The following is a 20172-nucleotide window of genomic DNA, read 5'->3' on the forward strand; positions in this document are numbered from 1 at the left end:
GGTAAGAAAAACACAGCATCCCTGTCTCCAGTCAGTGATGAGTGCTAAAAGCACCTGTAACCCTGACAAACCAATGTGGAGCCCTCCTCACAGATGACTGCCTATTTATGTGAGGAAAAGGCTGTTTCACGGCAGGGCACGACTCACAGCATCTGCTGCTGCAATGCGATCAAGAACACACATTCACAGTGCAATGGACAGAAACTGACTAACCTCAGAAAATAACCAGATAGACATAAATTTAGGGAAGAAACAAGCAGCCTTTATTTTTAAACAACCTTAGCCATCAGGGAACTATTTGCCTAATTCAAACACGAAACATTTGACAGTGGGCAAATGGGCAACAAGGGCAGTTGTCCCTGAAGAGGAAGTCTTGATAATCTCCTGGCAGACTCTGGACTGCAAGTCTGGGGAGTTCCAGGCAGCAACAACTCATAGAAAAGCTAGGGCACCATGGTGGAGGTTCACTGATGCTTTCCTTCCCCGGCATAGCGTGAGGAAATGGGGAGGCAAAGCACCAGGAGGCTGAGGGCAGGACAGTAACCAGTTCCTGCACCAGGTCTGGAGCACTACCCCACAAAAGACCAGAGAAATTCAGTCACAAGGTCTAGGATAAAATATTCAGAAAGAGCCAAGTGATGGTGGTGGTGTACGCCATGAATCCCAGTACCTGAGAAGAGAGAAGAGAGGGAGAGGCACTTCAAGGCCAGTCTGGTCTACAAAGCAAGTTCCAGGATAGGCTCCAGAGAAACCCGTCTCGAAAAACCAAAAAATATTCAGGAAGGTGCCAGGTGGCGGTAGTGGCACACATCTTTAATCCCAGCATTTGGGAAGCAGAGGCAGACATATCTCTGTAAGGTCAAGGCCAGTCTGGTCTACAGATTGAGTTCCAGGATTGCCAGGGCTACACAGAGAAACACTGTTTAAAAAAAAAAAAAAAGAAAAAAAATACATACATACATACATACATACATACATACATATATATATATATATATATAGAGAGAGAGAGAGAGAGAGAGAGAGAGAATATTCAGGAAGACCCTGACAAAATATAAAGGGAAATGGTCACTTCTGGACCAAGCACTATTTGGTCCAATCATAAAAAAGAGTATCTTAGAAGGATAAAACTAGCCAGGTGTTGGTGGCGCACGCCTTTAATCCCAGCACTCTGGAGGCAGAGGCAGGCGGATCTCTGTGAGTTCGAGACCAGCCTGGTCTACAGAGCGAGTGCCAGGATAGGCTCCAAAGCTACACAGAGAAACTCTGTCTCAAAAAACCAAAATAAATAAATAAATAAAAAGGATAAAACTATTCTCCAAGTAATACAATTGTATCCTAGAGTAAATTCCAAAGATTTATGGGAATGTCAACAATGTGTGTAGCACATACTAGGAAACAAAGGTGCAGGAAAATACCTACAAATAGTTTATCAATTGCTAGTCCGAATCCCTACCCGAAACTGACTCAGAACCACAGAGAATCAGAACCAGCAGGCAAGGATACGGGAAGCTCAAAACTCAAAAGTGAAGGATGCAGGTGAGCTTGGCGATGCTGGCACATGCATGCAGTGTCCCTGTGGTGCACCCTTGGCACCGTTTATACCAGACGCCGTGCTACACACCTGCAACCCTGGGACTCAGGCACAGGCGGGAGGATCAGAAATTTTAGTGTCATCTTTTGAGCTGAAGGCCAGCCGGGCATGTATATGTGAATACATGAGACACTGCTCAAAAAAGAAAAACAGAGAGAAAAAGTTAAAAAAAAAACAGTAGAAACCTGGACTGTAAGAAAAATAATCTCATTAATAAAGGGATGTTAACAGGTTGGTCCACAGGGAGTGAGTGCAAAGGCATCGGCTGCTAAGATTTGAATATTTGCAGGCTAAGTAGTGGGAAGCCAAGGCTTGATTCTTTAGAAGCATGGTCAGAATGAAAATAACCACTCATGACAGGGCTGCACCTGGTCTATTAGGAGTTGAGAACAGGACTGTCTAACAGACAAAATATCCGCCTAGTTTACTGTGAAGGGGACTGTGAGGTCTGAAGGACAGGGTAAGACTAAAGGAGGACACATGGCTATAGTTTTGTAGTAAGGGGCAGTGGATGTGTGCCCGAGTCACAGAGCATTACTGACGGGCCATAACTAACAGAAGGAGAAGCATGGTGAAGGAAGGGGCCGTCAGATAAGAGCCCACCTGCTCCAGCAAAAGAGATGGTGTCATCTGAGGAGTGGAGGACAAAAGGCTAGGGAAGACACTGCTGCTCAGATGGTGCCTGCCTGCATGGGAGAGCCCAGCCTGTAAGTGCTGATGGAACTTCAAGCAGTAAGACTCCAACCCTCGGGGCTCTGTAAGGGCAGAGCAAGCACAGCAACCGTCATTCTCCAGAGAAAGAGGCAGACAAAAACACAGCAGCTCCACTCAACTCCTACATAGCCGACTGTGGTCGAGACACTGTCCCCACAGGCTCACATCAGTCCCCATCTGGGCTGTCCAGGAAGGATTAGGAGCTTAGTCATGAGGGGAAGGCTTTGTTTCAAAAGCCCAAACCAGACCCAGAGTGTCTCTCTCTGAGGATTGTGGTATAAAGTTCTCAGCTACTTCTCCAGCGTCATGCCTGCCTGTGTGCCAACATACCCCCACCACTCTAAAAAAACCGACACCTTTGGCAAATGGTAACAGATAGAAAGTCACCCGATGCAGGTGGTACTGCTAGAGGCCTGGAAACGTTTGCAACACCAAATACACCAACAGGGAGCTGAAATTTCATCACACAAACACTGGCTGGTGCTGGCCAATTAACAAATGAGGGCTTGTGTTTGAATGACAGTTACTAAGGTGTCTATATCTAAAGAATGATGTAGACCAGATCAAAGGTCATGGCTAAGTCCTATTGGAAAATTGTAATACATAATTTATTCAATTAGCCCTATTTCCATTTGTAGGTTTTGTTTTATTTCCCTTCAACTTATGGCAGCTGAGATGAAATGTGACTGGTGTGAGACTGGGTCTTGGTGGTTGTCTCTCGGAATAGCGTCTGTGATTGGGCAGACAGCAGTGCCCTTCAGTGTATACTATGCCGACAACACTGGAAGAATATTCTGAGACATGGGGCTCACATTTAATGACCCAAGGCAGTCAATGTTGGGCTCTCTGAAGGAAGTAGTTCTAACTATGCAGACTGAATTGTGTGAGTAATTCATGAGGTGAGATGCCATTCCACAGCCTCACAGGATGTTGACAGCAGACGGTTATTTGTTAGCATTCTTATTGTTACTAGAATCATTCAGAAAATGACAAGGAAAGTTAAAGGGAGTGCGACCAAGCAAAAAGGGAAAGGAGAATGTAGTGAGCACGTCTTCACAGACTGAAGCGGACTCTGTGAGTCTGTATAGCGAGTTTTGGGTCAACCAGGGCTGCATAGTGAGACATGAAGCTTGAATATTTCCTTTTGATTTTGTGTGACAATTGAAGCACATGTCTAAATGCTAGAAATAGTTTTATAAACTATCCTTTTCTTTTTTGAGACAGAACTGTCCTGGCACTCGCTCTGGAGACCAGGCTGGCCTCAAACTCTCTCAGAGATCCACCTGCCTCTGCCCCCAAGTGGTTGGATTAAACGTACTTGCCACCATGCCTAGCCAAAAAAAATCTAATTAAAGCTGTATTTTTACCTATTGTCAGTTTTATTGGTGGTAAACACTGGAAATAGCAGGGGGAAAAAATCCCTAAAAAGTTGAAAGTTTTAATTGTGTCAGTGGAGTTTCAATTATGAATGGTGACACACACCTTTTGTTTTTGTTTTTTGAGACAGGGTTTCTCTGTGTAGCTTTGGAGCCTATCCTGGCACTCGCTCTATAGACCAGACTGGTCTCAAACTCAGAGATCCGCCTGCCTCTGCCTCCGGGGTGCAGCACATGCTTTTAATCCCAGCACTCGGAAGGCAGAAAAAGGTGGAACTCTGTGAGTTGAGGCCAGCCTGGTCTACAAAGTGAGTTCTAGGACAGCCAGGACTACACACAGAAACCCTGACTTGACCCCCACCACCAGAAAAAAAATTACTTTGGGCCTTCCAAATGGCTCACTGGCCTGGATTAGGGCTGGAAAGACACTTGCTACCAAGCCTGATGAGTTCAAGCCCCAGTTCCCTATGGTGGAAAGAACTTACTCCTCCATAGAATGTCATGACATTTACATGTCTGCACATGCAATAAATAAAGTCAATTTAAAGTTACTAGGTTGAGTTCCGTGGGTAGAATGACGGCAGTAGCAGCCACCTGCTAATTTTAGATAGACAAGTACACATACGGGTATGTGCTGCTAAGATAGTGCTTGGGAGTAAATAGGCCTGAAGGGGCTGGCTCAACAGTTAGGAGCACTGGCTGTTTTTCCAGGACCTGGATTGATTCCTAGCTCCCACAAGGCAGTTAATATCCCTCTGTGAGGCTAGTCCTATGGGATCTCCATGGGCACCACACGACATATACATACAAGCAGGCAAAACACATTCACATTAGAGGGGCAGAGCATGGAGGGCCCACAGATACAGAGAACTACTCTACTGCTTTAGTGGGTACTGAGCAATCGGTTCTAGATTTTCTTCTCAGTGCATCACTTCCACTGTGAGCATGGCTGGCTGTGGCTCACTGCATGTCACGTGTACCGAACCCTAAAGATTTTAAAATTTCTTCCAAATCTAAACTTAAGACTTGTTGAGTGCCTTCTTCTGACAGGACGCAATCACTCCATTTAAATTCTCTAGTGTTTAATCTTACTTTAAGTGTATGTTGTTTTGTATGTATGTATGTATGTATGTATGTATGTATGTATGCATGCATGCATGCATGCATGTATGTATGTATGTATGTACGTATATGAGTAGCTGACCACATGAGTGTAGTGTCCAAGAGACCAGAAGCAGGCACTCACTACACCTGGGATTACAGGGGTTTGTGAGCTGCCATGTGGGTGCTGGGAACTGAACCTGGATCTTCCTGGAGAGCCATGAATAGAATTCTTATCCCCTGTCCCTTTGCCAGCCCCCATTTAAGTTCTAAGCATCCACGACACACCCAGTTCACAGTACCTTTACTAACGCTTGATGAAACAAAAGTACCTTAAAATTCTTATATAGCATTATTTTTCATGAAAAAAAAAAAAAATGTGATGGCTGTGAACGGAGGATTTCCATTCAAGAACAGCCTAGACTACATAGTGAGGTCAAAGTCAGGGCTACATGGTAAGTCCTTGTCTTTATTTAAAAAAAAAAAAAAAGCACATCCCTTAAAATTTTCTGTGCTCATCCCTAAAAAGTATAGGACCTTTATTTAATAACCACAAAGCTACACATTGTTTTTAGATCTTGATGTTCCTGAAAAGGGGAATGAGTATATTCTCAAGAGGACACAGAAATAGCCATAACTGGTGCCTGTGTCTTGAAGCCCAAAACAAAGAAAATGAGTTTATTACTATTTACCTCCAACAAGGACACAGATTCGAGCATACAAACCTGCATCTTTCTTTGGCAATGAATTATCCCCTGGTTGATTAAGAATAAGATAACTTGGTGACTCAGTGCTTGCTGACTGATCAACTGCTATGTCCTTTATCCTGAGTTCCATCCACAGAGCCCATGCAGGAAGAGAGCTATTTTCTGACACACACACACTCTCTCAATAAAACTGAGGGCTGGAGAGATGGCTCAGTGATCGAGAGCACTGACTGCTCTTCCAGAGGACTTGGGTTCCATGTCCACACCCACATGGCAGCTCCCAACTGTCTGTAATTCCAGTTCCAGATGATCAGACACCCTCTTCTGATCTCTGCAGGCACTGTGCACATGTGGGGCACACACATACATGCAGGCAACACATTCATACACACAATTTAAAAATAATACAATTGAAATTGAATTCTTAAAGGATACGTGTTCCATTAACACCTGATATTTTAAAGTCATCCAGAAGCTGAACAACCATTTCTCCATTTGGATCATTCGGGTCTGAATTACGAACCTGTATTGGGAAGAATCCATGTTAGCACAAGTGGAGCAATCCAGGGAAGTTACTGCTGTTACCCAGTTCACCACAGAAAGGAGAAGACAGGTAAGATAAACTTGTGTTTCCAGGTAAACCCAATCAAAGACACTAGACTTGTTCTAGGTCAGGGGTTCTCAACCTATGGGTCACAGCCCCTTTGTTAAACCTCTATCTCCAAAATATTTACATTATGATTTGTATGAGTAGCAAAATTACAGTCATGAAGTAGCAACAAAAATAATGTTGACGTTGGGGGTCAGCACAACATTTACAATTGTAGAAGGTTGAGAACTGCCGTTCTAGGCTGTGTTTCTTTAGATAGTCTTACTGTGCAGCCTTGGCCAGCTTCTAACTCAAGAGATCAGCATGCTCTCTGCCTCCCAAGTGCAGGGTGTAAGGGCGTGCACCACCACACCAGGCAGGCTACGTTTTTATAACATGAAGCGGGTACTACAAACGGATGAACTTTTCTTTTGACACTCTTAGCAGTGCTGTGTGTCACATACAACATGCACACTTGATAAATGCTAACCACTGCATTTATCAATGCCTATAACATGCAGGAAACAAATATCTTCCTCTATGGCTCCAAGGAGCCCCTGAGTCTGCACTAGCCCTAGTCTACGTGATGCTGAGACCTGGCAGAGGCACCATGGCCACATGGTGACCTCAAACTTACCGATTTCAGCAGTCGGATTTCATCTAGTGCCGTTTCTGTGTAATGTTCAGCACTTTTAACTACTTTCATTGCCACAAACTTCTTTCCCCTAAAAAAAACAGACAATTCAGACTAAATTATCTGACCTTCACCTTTATAGCTAAAAGTCTAATGGTAACTGAGAAAATGAAGACTATTGTGCGTCTAAGAGTGGCACAAACTGAGCTAAAAGAAGCCATGCCAGGCAATCTCAGACACTGGACATCTTCTGAAGTTAACGTCCACCTTCTGATTACGGGAACAGCTAAAAACTACACCACAGTTAAGAAAATGTTACAGTAAAATAATTTTTCATTGGTCAGTCTAATTACCTGGAAATTTAACTTTAAACCAATGATTTTCTATTATGCAGCATTAAATATGTGTACAGACTTGAGCCTGGCAGTGCCACCAGCTTTACTGACATTGATTTAGTCCATCTCTTGCCTCAGTGGTGCAGACTGGTAAGCTGACCATGCCTCTGCAGGAACTTGTGTCATAATGAAAGCCAATATGTGTAATTAGCATGTGAATGCTAACTATGAAATAAAAAGAAACTTAAAAAAGGGAATCAACCTAGAGACAGACCTAGATCATCTCTTAGAAGTCAGAAACATCAAGGTTTATCTAATTCCTTCCCAGAGCCACATAAACTTACTGAATATCCCATGATAACCACACTGTTGAAAAGTGTCCCCAGCCCAACTTTCGGATCACATGGTATCTCCCGTTAAATAGATCTCCGATTTTCACAAGATGATAACCTCCTGGAAAAGATGGGGGTAATCAGAGGAACCAGGACAAAGCGCTCTCTCCTGCAGCAGTCACACACCATTTACTAATATCTTTGAGATCAGTTCAACATGAGACCCTTCCTTCAAAGCTACTGTTGTCACTCAGCTCTCTGTGAGGTCACAGCCCACAATATTTCGGGTCCCTCCAAAACCCAACAGATCTATTACAAAACAAATACTGGCCATCTCACATAAATGTTTAAAGGAAGAATAATAATACCATTGATTTAACTGAAAATCAGAAATCAGTAAGATCTGTTCTTCTAGATATAGGCCAACATGGGAGTTCCAAGCCAGCTACACAACGAGACCCAGCCCTGTCCTCCCTATCAAAAACAAACAAACAAAAAAAACAAAAATAACAAAAAAACAAAAAATAACAAAAAAAAAAAAAGAAAAAGAAAAAGAAAAAGGGAAGCAACAGAGAGGGCTACCTCAGGTACACAGACAATGCTTGCTGGGAAAAGGTCCACATTCTCCTAGTCAGCACAGAGATTCTCTACGCTGTCTATCCTAAAGACGAGGGGAGGCTCACCAGAAACACAGGGCAGCTGGATCTGATTGCCCAGTTACACTCAGCTGCCATCACCATGAGAAAAAGTATTTTTAAAAACCTATGTACTGGGGCTGGAGAGATGGCTCAAAGGTTAAGAGCACTGACTGCTCTTCCAGAGGTCCTGAGTTCAATTCCCAGCACCCACATGGTGGCTCACAACCATCCGTTATGAGATCTGTCTGCAGAAAAAAGGAGGGAGGGGGTGGGATTGGTGTGTAAAATTATGTACCAGCTGAATGTGGTGGTGCCCGCCTACAATCCCAGCACACAAGGCCAGCTGTAGCAGTCAGTGTACCTCACCTCTGACATTTTCAAAGGTAAACATGGACTGCTACTTTCAAAGGGGAAAAAAGATTTATCTTTTCCTAATTTTCATTTGTTTATTTTGGGAGACAGGGTCTATCTACATAGCTCTGGCTGTCCTGGGACTCAATCTGTAAACATGGCTGGCCTTGAGCTCATAGAGATCTGTCTGCCTCTGCCTCACGGCTGCTGGGATTAAAGGAGTGCACCACCCTGCCTGGCCTGGAAAAAGATTTTTTTTTTTTTAAAGGGGCTGAGTGCAGGAGGTCCCTGATTAGTAACTCCATGTATGACCGTAGCACTGCCAACGAGTTTAAAACTTAATATAACTAGGGGCTGGAGAGATGGCTCAGCAGTTAAAAGCACTGGCTGCTTGCTCTTCCCGAGGACCTGAGCTCATAACCGTCTGCAACTCCAGTTCCAGGGGATCTGGCACCCTCACACAGATAAACAAGCAGGCAAAACACCAATGCACATAAAATAAGAACATTTAAACTTTATGTAAATTAAGAGCAAACATCATTTCTTGCATATGGAAAAGATGAAGCAGGCTGGCAGCATCAGACCTGCCCTGGTGACAACCCAGGACCAGACTAGGAGGAGCTCACCCAACATCTTACACACCTTTACAGTAGTCATTGGGGTCTTCCTGCTCATCATCGTCAGACCCCAGAATCTCCTCCTCCTGTTCTGGGATGTCGCTCTCGGAGTGGGGTGCAGAGCCTCGGTGCTGCGTTTCAGGCCTGAGAAATGATATCACACATTCAATCCACTGGACAGCAGAGAGGACCTTAAGAGGCATCACTACCAACCCCCACCCCGTATCATCAGAGGCAGCCCCAGAAAATGGGATGGTAGCATGCCCAGAGTAACTAAGGAAGAGCTGGGGAAGGTGTCAAAGTATTAATATCCAAACATATCACTGAGAGAAACCACTAAATTTTCTTCACTTTGTAGCTTTATAAAAATACGTATCTGGCCAGTTGTGGTGGCGCACGCCGGTAGGTTTTGCTGAAGGAGGCAGAGGCAGGAGGATCACGAGTTCGAGGCCAGCCTGGGCTACAAGAGCTAGTTCCAGAATAGGCTCCAAAGCCACAGAGAAACCCTGTCTCGAAAAAACCAAAACAGACAAACAAAACAACTCTGTAAATATTTTTACACACTTCAGAAATAAGTTTGTTTCCTGCTTTTCCCCTGTCTGTGTCTACAGTCTCTCAGGTCACCATGGGGTTTCCCTTAAGTACAACACTACTTATTCTGGCATTCTATTAGCTTGTTTCTGAATTACACCACTGATATTTCATGTTTGAAAATTTTACATTGAGAATTCTCTTCTAAAGTTATATATAGTAGAAAGGGGGTGAAACTTTCCCTCTTTGCATAATAACGCGAAACACAGAGAATGTACTGAGTCTGTTGTGATGCCCCTTACTCTACATAGCCTAACATACTGTGGCATTTCCCTCTGTGGCCACGGAGTGTTACACAACAGACTGTTTTTAAAAAGGTTCAGAACGCTTGATGGGCTAGAAAGAGACCATCTGCTCCTGCATTCAGGTCCTGACACCCTGTGCTGCTTGCTACAGAAGGCTTCAAGCTAGACGCCAGGTAACGGCTATCTTTGTGCTGGGAGTGTGATTGTGCTGCTGAGGCTGGCTTCAAACTTGGGGGACCAAGCCATCTTCCTGGAACAACTGTCTTAAGCCACTGCACTTAGCATTACTTTTAATAGCTGTAGGAAAAAAAAATTGTTTTGATTACGCTGTTTTTGTTTTGTTTTCCCTCAAAAGACACTAACAGGAAAAAAAGGTTAAATACAAAACCAGTTGCATGCTATCGAGACACAAACACCTTGGGGCGGGAAAAGCATATGGTGAGCTGGGATAGTTAGCCAGAGTTGAAAGGCTAAAGAAACAGGACTAAACTTAAGGCGTAGCCAACCATAGCCAAATTCTGAACACAAACGAAGACGCTGTAAGGGACATGGGGGGCAGCTCCAGGGCTGTCCTGGAAAAACCCAACACAGACCTGTCACTGCACCCAGAGAAGGCAGATACAAAACACATCACATACGGGCACAGGGCCACATACACCCAACACAGACCTGTCACTGCACCCAGAGAAGGCAGACACAAAACACATCACATGTGGGCACAGGGCCACATACACCCAACACAGACCTGTCACTGCACCCAGAGAAGGCAGACACAAAACACATCACATGTGGGCACAGGGCCACATACACCCAACACAGACCTGTCACTGCACCCAGAGAAGGCAGACACAAAACACATCACTGAGGGCACAGAACCTGTCCTCAGTCACTGCTAAGGACAAGAAACTTCTGGAAGCTTTTGTACTTTGGTCGCAAAGATGCTTTCATAGATGCATGTGCTGGCAAAACTCACATTTTACAGTCCAAATACATACACACATATGGAGATGATATGGCAAAATGGCGACAATTAGTGAATATGATAAATTATGGGTACTTCTAATCAGAGAAATATAAAGTACTAAAATGCCGTTTTTCACATATCAGAATGTAAAAATGAGCAACATTTATTTTACTGTGTATGCCAACAAATACACAGTGTGTGACTGGGGACATTCATGGCAAGTGTGGAGGTCAGAGGGCAAATTTCAGGAGCTGGTTCTTTCCTTCAACCACGTGAACTCTGGGAACTGACTGTAACATGAAAAATAAAACACCCAGAGACAGATATTGAGGTTCAAACTTTAAGTTGAAAATTACAAAAGCAAAGTAGCAGGTCACTAGCTCTCACTTTACCTCAGGCTGAATGGGCTGAACTTGCTACCTCTCCTCAGTCTGGCTGGAGAATCCTGAGACAATGTCTTCCTATCCTCAATGTGACTGGAGAATGAATGCCTGATTCAGAGACCTTGTTCCTGTCTTATATACCTCCCTAATGCTGGGACTAAAGGTGTGTGATCCCAGGTGCTGAGCTGTTTCTCTTCTGAACTGGCTCAATCTTGTGTAGATCTGGGTGGTCTTAGACTCAGAGATCCATCTATCTCTTAATCCTGAGTCCTAGGATTAAAGTGTGTGCCACCACCTCCTGGCTTCTGACTGCTTGAATTAAAGGAGTATACCTGGCTTCTATGGCTTGTGGCTGACTTTGCTTTCTGAATCTTCAGGCACACTTTAATAAATCACAAATAATTCATCACCACAGACTGACCTCAGGCCAGCAGGCCTGACAGCAAGTATCTTTACCTACTGATCCAATCCCCAGCCCCAAAATTACTTTTTTTCTGTAAAAGGCTCCTAGACAACTGGCAGTGTTAAGATATAGATAAATTAATACTGCATTAATACTTGTTTTTTAAATTATATTGTGGTTCTATAGTTAGCATCCACTCTTAGGGAATAAATGGAGAATGTGGGTATAAGCTATCTGAAACTTAAAAAAAAAAAAAAAAAACTCATAAATTAAGGTCTGTGTCTCAAACATCCACACTTTCATGTCCTACAGACCAGGAGTGTACCCAATGGTACCAGCCGCTCTGTCTCAGGAGGTAGCCCGGCTGGTCTGCCTGCCTCTGCACTCCAGGGTACAAGGCCCATCATTCTCTGACCCAGGCTCATCATGCCTCTGCCAACCAACTTCCTGACCATAACTACAGGTGACTGAAAGGGAGCTGAGCCATCACACTGGCCCCACAAAAAGGAGAATTTTTACAAAGACTCTGGCAACAAGGTTTGTTAAAATGTAGCTCTGCTGAGGAGGTTGGCTGTCACAGTCAAGGTCTCTGGGCTCAGAAGAGTTGGTCCTTGTCCTGATTTATCACAACTCCATGACTTTGGGCAGTCTTACTTTATGGAGGTCTCTGTTGGGCCCAGGATGTGGCTCAATTAGTAGTATGCTTGCTTGGCATTTACAAAGTCCTGGGTTCCATCCCCAACACCACATAAAACTAGGCATGCCAGTTACATGTAACTTTCAGGGGTCAGTCTGGGATACATGAGGCCATTTCAAAACACAAACGACATAAAATTCTGTCACAGTGGTCTCACCTGTAAAAAAATGAAGTCTGAACAATCCCCTCTCTCACTGAATTTATGGGAAATGAGGATCCCATGCTCAAGTGTGCACACACAATCTCTAACAATATGCACAGGAAACAGCCTGAAAGGGAGTAAGTGTGTCCAGGTGTGCCAGGTACTTTCTGGACACTGGAAATGCAGCCAGGAGCAGAGAAGACTGTGCCTTCTCTGTGTGTACATGTCCTATGAAAGAAAGATGCCCTCGTGCATCTGAAGCCATCAAATTCCACCCAGAGCCCCATCAAGGCCCTACTCTCCAAGAAACCCACATTCTCGTAGGATGATGGCTGACAAAGGCTACAGAAGAAAGCTGAGTGGGCGAAGGAAAAGTATGCTCACACTTTTATAGCATTGTGACATTTAAGTAAGGAAGTGCCAGATTTTAACCTGAATAATTCAAAATGGAGGTTCCATAAGTAAAACTGACATTCAGACAGAGGAGCTGATTTGCAGATACTATACTCTGGAATTCTGAAATGATTTCACTAAAGTTTCAAAAGGCAAACTACAAGCTTAGAAACTGGAGTTGGAAAGAAGGCTCAATGGTTAAAGCGACCTGGGCTTGGTTTCCTGTACCCACATGGTGGCTCACTTCTAAGACTATCCTGGGAGCTGGAGAGATGGCTCAGGGTTAAGAGCCCTGAGTGCTCTTCCAGAGGACCCAGGTTCAAATCCCAGCACCCACATGGAAATTTAAAATGGTCTGTAACAGATTCCAGGAGATCTGACACCTTTATAGCAATGCACACAAGATCCACACCTATCAGCCAGAAAGTAAAGGGAGCTAATGGTGGGATAATTAATGCTACAAAAACTACTCATGGTATTACTGGGGAGGGAGGAGGAGTGGACGCCTAATGATTCCATTGTTGCTGGGTGGTAGTGTCATGCGCCTTTAATCCCCCGGTGGTCAGGAGGCAGAGACAAGCAGATCTGAGTTTGAGGCCAGCCTGGTCTACAGAGCAAGTTCCAGGATAGCTAGGGCTACACAGAGAAACTCTCAGAAAACACACAAATAAATAGATAAATAAAGTTTATGTTTGTTAACAGGCACTAAACTAGGGTAGTCCACTTACTGAAACACCGAGTCTCAATTTGGAAATGCATCTAAAACTTAGTGAAGAAAGCCAAACTTAAAAAATGCCACAAGGTAGGACTGAAGAGATAGCTAGGCGGTTAAGAGCACTGGCAGCTCTTCCAGAGGTCCTGAGTTCAATTCCCAGCAACAACATGGTGGCTCACAACCATCTGTTATGAGATCTGGTGCCCTCTTTTGGAGTGCAGGCATCCATGCAGGCAGAGCACTGTACACATAATACATAAATAAATCTTAAAACAAAACAGAAGGGTACATGCACTGTATGGGATCTGAGAACTAAGTTCCAGGGGTCATATATACTGGCTCTACTAACCCATTTTCCCTTATGAATCTTCAATGTAACAATTGACATTTATAGAAAGAGATAAAAAACCGGGCTGGAGAGATGGCTCAGAGGTTAAGAGCACTGACTGCTCTTCCAGAGGTCCTGAGTTCAATTCCCAGCAACCACATGGTAGCTCACAACCATCCGTTATATGAGACCTGGGGCCCTCTTCTGGTGTGCAGATATACATGGAAGCAGAATGTTGTATACATAATAAATAAATAAATAAAATCTTAAAAAAAAAAAGAAAGATAAAACCACATCATCTTCCTTCCCAGCTAGAACGCGCTATAAGCATTTTCCCAGCTCAAACATACAACCAGGTCTGCACAACACTGTTAAGGTTATTTAACTGCAAGCACAGTGAAAACTAGTGTCACAACCAACCTCCCAAGCTAAGTAATGAAATAGGTCAATGAAATCCACTCTTGCTCCTGGGCTCCAAACCATTTCAAAACAATGAAGAACTGGAGCCTAAAAGCTTACGGCAAACAAGAAAGGTGTGCAAGCCTTGGGCACACACCGAAATCCAGGCAGTGCTCACAGGGAGATGGCGCATCATGCTCCTCAGAGGTAACACCCAGGTTCCCTCACAAGCTCTTCCCCTCAGGCTCTACCTTATTTGTCCAACACACCAAGGAATTGCCATCCAGACGTGGCTACAGAGCATGCCAGATAGACCCAAGTCCCAGCCCTAGGTTTACAGATCAGATCTCTAAAGAGACAATCTGCCAAAGCACCAAAACTCATCACCACCCAACTAGTTAATGCCAGTAAATAGAAAATGTCTAGCCAGACATGTGGCAAATGACTTTAGTACCAACCCAGAAACAAGCTGATCTCTGTGAGTTCAAGGACAGACTGATCTGAGTTCAAGGCCAGTCTGGTCTACAGAGCAAGTTCCAGGACAGTCAGGGCTACACAGAGAAACCCTGTCTCAAAAAGCAAAACCAAACAAAAAGCAGGGTGGAGAAGAAATTGTTCGAATAAGTAAGATAAGTTCACCTTCCCATAATCGTTCAGCACACAGACCCAAAGGGCCCACGAGGACTGTGCTCTAGAGGCAGGAACACTGCCTGGGCAGCTCCAGGAGCACAGCACACTGCTCCAAGTGCCTGGGTTCTAGTTTTACAGAAACTCCACAGCAGCTAGTCCATTCCTTCAGTGCCACATCAAGCCTGTGTTACAGGAGTGCACTTGAGAAGGTGCTAAGACTACACATGGACACTGCTTCATGTACTGTTCAGTCCTGACCATCTTTCACGATGGCTGAGCTACTGGTCATAAAGGTATATTAAGACTAACTTGGTCCAAGTCAGTCTGCAATCAGAACTCAAAATCAGATCTGTTGGAGAGAGGTCTGACACAGGGGAAATGTTAGGGGATCCATAGGGATGACCCCAACTAAGAATCCAGGCAGTAGTGGATAAGATGCCCCTATAATGAGATTGATGTCTACTTTGGTTACCATTCCTAGAGCCTTCATCCAGTAGCTGTTCCAGGCAGAAACAGGCACCCACAGCTAAGCAATGAGCCATACTCTTGGAATCCAGTTTTGGAGAAGGAGAAGGGATGAGCAAAGCAGCCAAGATGGTGCTGGAGAAACCTGCAGAAAGGGTTGACCTGACCTACTGAGAGCCTGGAGATCCTAGTCATAAAGCTGGGGAAACAGCATTGGACTGAACCAAGCCCTCTGAATGTGGGTGCCAGCTAGGAGGCCAGGGCAGTCTATGGGACCTCTAACAGTGGAGCCAGTCTTTAACCCTAGAGCACAAATGGACTTTGGGCGCCCGTTTCCTATGGAGGGATACTATTGCAGCTCAGATACAGCAAGGAGGGCCTAGGCCCTCCTCCAAATGAAATGACGGACTTTGAAGGTCTCCCGTGGAGGGCCTCACTATCCCTGGGGAGGAGTTGGGGGATGGGTTGGGTTGGTGGGGATCATGGGAGGATGGGAGGGCGAGGGAATGGGGGGGGGTGGATATGTAAATATGAGTGCCTCTATAATAATAATAATAATAATAATAATAATAATAATAATAATAATAGTCAGATCTGCCTGACTGAGAAGACCAAACTATGTCAGGCCTTCCCAACAGCTTCCTGGCAGCTTCCAGCTGCAGAACAGCCAAGGTGTCGGGAATGCAGGCAGGCACAGGGTCCAGTTACCTGGATCAGATGGGGTTTCTGACACAGGACTCTAACCAAGTTAATCAGAGATTTCAACTACTTGAAAAGAGGCTGGAGAAACGGGGGTGGAGGCTTATTCAGTAAAATAACTGCTAGATCTTTCCTCTGTAATAGCACAAAAGGGCAACAGAGAGACGATCAAGAACAGACAACCCGAAGTTACCTGTAGTGTGAGCCTAAGAGTAGCTTAAAACAAAGTGGGTATGCCTGCTTTTGAGAACAGGACATGAAGGGCAGGTGAGATGGCTCAGTGGGCATGGGAGCTTGTCACCACGCCTGACGACCCAAGTTCAACCCTGGAGCCTACATGGGGAAGAAGGGAACGACATTTAAAAGCTGACCTCCGACCTACACAGACACACCATGGCACTTGCACTCCAGCACACAGGCACGTGTGCGCACACCCTGGGTGTTCAACCTAGACAATCCAAAGTATGGGATATCTGCTAAGTTATTAACCATCCATACACCTTCACCTGCCAAAGGACAGTTTGATCCACACTAATATCAGAATAATATTCCATGTCTTACACAGGAAACCAAACAGGGGATTACCTAGCTGGGCATGATGGCGCAATATCAGCAATCCTATCACTCTGGAGGCTGAGACAGGAGGATCTCTGCAAATTCAAGACCAGTTTGGCTACTCTTGACTCAAAACCCTTTTAAACCCATGGGGGTGGTGCATCCTTTAATCCCAGCACTAGGGAGGCAGAGGCAGGCAGATCTTTGAGTTAGAAGTAAGCCTGGTCTGTAGAGTGAGTTCCAGGACAGCCAGGGCCACTTTGAGAGAAACCAAAACGATAAAACGAGAGAACTCTTTTAAATGAAAAAAGGCATTTCTTCCTTCCATCAGAAAACATGTTTTAAAACACATTCATGTGGCTCCCCCAACAGGCACTGAAATCCCAATCAATGTAAGATTAAAAACTACTTCTGGCTGGTGCACCCCTTTAATCCCAGCACTTAAGAGGCAGAGGCAGGAGGATCTCTTGTTGGTTCAAGGCCAGCCTGGTCTACAGAGTGAGTTCCAGGGCAGCTAGGAAACTCTGTCTTGAAAAAACAAAACAAATCTAGTTCTGGACAGTCCCTAAACAGAATCAACACAAGAACCTGCCTTCACCTTGGTCAAGTGCTTACAAAACTAAAAAATTTCCTAAGACACACAATGGATAATGGAGCAAGAGGGGATAGGCACTTACCACTCTGGTCCTACTCAAAGTCACTGCATGTCCCTTCCCAAATGTTAGGGAGCCTCCAAAAACAACACACCCAACCCACCCCGTTCTGGAACTGTCATTCAGCAAGGTGACCTCTAGTCCAGGTTACATCAGTGCATACCCAACTGGATGGTGCACTGCACAAAATACCAGATAAGTGCCTGAAATCAAGTGCTGGGCAGAAAACTTTGTAAGACGACCTCAAAAAGCTTTTGCAACTAAACGTTAGTACAAGAGCGTTCTCAATGCTAAGCTCTAACCTCCCGTGCCTGGCTTGGTGTTGCAAAGTTTTTAACTCTTGAAGAGACAGGCAGGTAGGTTTCTGTGAGTTCGAGGCCATCTTGGTCTACATGGCAAGTTCCAGGTCAGTCAAGGCTACACAGTGAGACTCTGTATTCAAAAAAGAGAGAGAGAGAGGGAGGGAGGGAGGGAGGGAGGGAGGGAGGGAGGGAGGAAGGAAGGAAGGAAGGAAGGAAGGAAGGAAGGAAGGAAGGAAGGAAGGAAGGTTGGTTACAAGATTTGCTGAAACCCTCCCCTCCTCCACCTGGCGGGTTTCTGTCAGGCAGTGCCCTCTTTTTTGAAACACCACCTCCAACACCACTAAACCACTATCACACATCAGATCAGACAAGTGTGGCACTCGGTCCACCAAGCCAGAGTCACCCAAACTGTGGCTGTAATTAGTCTCTCGGCATTGCTGCGCTAACTCCATTCGGATGAGGACCTGACAACTCGCCGGCCGGCAGTGCACCCTCACCCTGAGAGGGAGGACAGCGATGCGCCTCGGAGACTTAGTAAGCAGACGTGGGGGGGTGGGGGTGAGAGAGGCTCCCCCGGCCGCCCTCCACTACCCAAGCGAGCGTGTGGTTGGCAGGACCAAGAGGAAACAGGGCAAATTCATCCAACAATTTCCTGATGGTCTAGCGTGCTGACTGACACGGGAGACGGGTTAAGACGCTGCGGAGCGAGGAAGGGCGAGCAGAGTTCACCAACAGGCAGGTAATGATTACCGGCTCCGGCCGCCGGCCCACACTGGGGCCTCCTCGATGGAGTTGGGGAGCGGTGCCGCGTAGGCTCCGGTCCTTTGCAGCGGGTCCGGGGAGCTGCTACGACCCGGCGGGCCTGGCGCCCCAGCTCCCTTCCACATGGTTCCCGGAGGGCGATCCATCCAGCAGCCCAGAAAGAAGCCATGTGTGGCGGGGTGGGGTTGGGGGGGGAGCCGCCCGAACCCCGTGCGCATCCGAGGCGCGCAACCCGGGGGGAGGTCCCCGAGGAGACGCAAGGGGCGGGATGTTGGGGTACAAGACTCACTTCCTTTGGGCTTTGTCCTTCTTGGCCTTGGTCCTTTTCTTTCGGGCCTGGAGCGCGAGCACTGCGGGAGAGAAGGATGCATGAAGGGCCGATGGGAGAGGGAGGTGGGCGAGGGCGCGAGGACGCGGGGCCGGCGGGCCTGCGGCTGCGGGCCGAGCGCGGGCTGCCGGGCTGCCCGCGGCTCGCCACCCGGCGGGGGCTGCCGGGCCGGGCGCCCGAGGACGCCGCCGCCGAGGGCGAGCGGCGGGGGGGGGGGCGAAGCCGCTTCTGGGGGGTCGCGACGGCAGCTGGGAGCGGCGCCCGGCGCCCACCCGGGGGCCGCCGTCGCTCCTCGTGGCGGAGGCCGCTCCGCCGCTCACCTTTCCGCTCCATGACGAGACCGGTAACCGCCAGGCGCCTGCGCACTCGAGTGACGGCGACTCGGGCTCCCGCCGCGGCCCAAATCCCAGCTCTTCCTCCCGGCGCGCGCAGGCCCCGCCTCCGGGCCCGCCCGGCCCCGCCCCGCCGGCGCCGCGCGCGTGCGCAGTGGGCGCGGAGCCCGCCACCTGCTCCGGGGAGGAGCAGGGAAGGAAACCTGAGCGGAAACCTGGTTCGTTGGCGTCCGCTCTTCGTGGCCCGGGCTGGGAAGCGCGCGGCGTGGAGGAGTTCTTGCCTCCCGATTGGGAAGGTCGGAGCCCCGCAGGCAGCCTGGAATGACCTCGGTTTCCAGGCCTGCAGAAGCGGGTTAATCACACGCGTCCAGTTCCTTCCTGAGCTGTTTTGTTGTTAAGGGCCAAAGGGGAGGCACTCAAGAAAATGGGAAAATGTAATCATACGTGTGGATTCCCACAGAGGAGACATGTGCCCCTATCATCGTTTGAAAATAAAACCCGGTCCCAGCTCTCCAGGAGCAGGTGGATCTCTATGAGTTCGAGGCCGCCCGCCGGGTCTGGATAGCAAGTTCTAGATATAATGAGACCCTGTCTCAAAATAAAGTGATAAAAGTTGGGCCAGCAAGATGGCTCAGCAGGTAAAGGTGCCTGCCTCCAAGCTTGACAACCCGAGTTCAAACCCCTAACTCACAGGGTGGAAGGAGGGCACCAGTCCCCACAGGTCGTCCCCCGCCTGCACACAGGAGCCATGGTACATGCATGTTTATGGGGCTCTCCCCCATAAATAAAGAAAAGTAATAATTTTGAGAAATAAAAGCAAAAACTTCATGAGTGAATTTTCCCTAAAAGCTTGAAGTTCAGACAAACGGTTTAAAGGAAGGGAGGGGTGCATGAAAATCCCATGTTCCCATTTTACCACTTTATCTTTTCAGTACATCGTAGGATTTACAGGGTGTTTTCATACTTTTCCAAGTGCATGCTCTTATTTGATGTTGATGTCAGCCCCAATCCAAGGTAGTTATTATCTCCATTGCACAAACATTATGGAGGACATACGCTCAGAATCTTGGGTGTCTCAACCCAATGACTGAATCATCACAACTCTTATTGATTGTAAAGTAGGATCAGCAGGTATTTCTGAGGTGGGTGGAAGAGTGGACCATGAAGCTCTCTGGACCCCCCATATTTCTATAAAGAT

The 20172-nt window shown here is 46.6% G+C and overlaps 1 protein-coding gene and 1 long non-coding RNA gene across 4 annotated transcripts in view; both read right to left on the reverse strand.

Moving 5' to 3' along the window:
• The window catches only part of Srpk1 (SRSF protein kinase 1), a 38747-nt gene extending 19634 nt beyond the window's left edge, over positions 1-19113 (reverse strand). The window contains exons 1-6 of one of the 3 annotated variants that reach the window (XM_027389046.2): positions 18963-19113; positions 18604-18664; positions 9014-9132; positions 7395-7503; positions 6719-6806; positions 5928-6015 (exon numbers count right to left, since the gene is read on the reverse strand). In XM_027389046.2, the coding sequence (XP_027244847.1) occupies positions 5928-6015; positions 6719-6806; positions 7395-7503; positions 9014-9132; positions 18604-18664; positions 18963-18975 (478 nt within the window). In that variant the 5' untranslated portion in view covers positions 18976-19113. The other 2 variants (XM_027389044.1, XM_027389045.2) reach the window with 2 other exon arrangements.
• On the reverse strand, positions 241-3887 carry LOC118239438. Its single transcript, XR_004771558.1, has 2 exons — positions 1625-3887; positions 241-670 (listed from the first exon to the last, which is right to left on the reverse strand). It is a non-coding gene; the product is annotated as an uncharacterized LOC118239438 (long non-coding RNA).
• Positions 19114-20172: the final 1059 nt, after the last annotated feature.

Source organism: Cricetulus griseus (assembly GCF_003668045.3).
Source record: "Cricetulus griseus strain 17A/GY chromosome 1 unlocalized genomic scaffold, alternate assembly CriGri-PICRH-1.0 chr1_0, whole genome shotgun sequence".
Classification (NCBI taxonomy): Eukaryota; Metazoa; Chordata; class Mammalia; order Rodentia; family Cricetidae; genus Cricetulus; species Cricetulus griseus.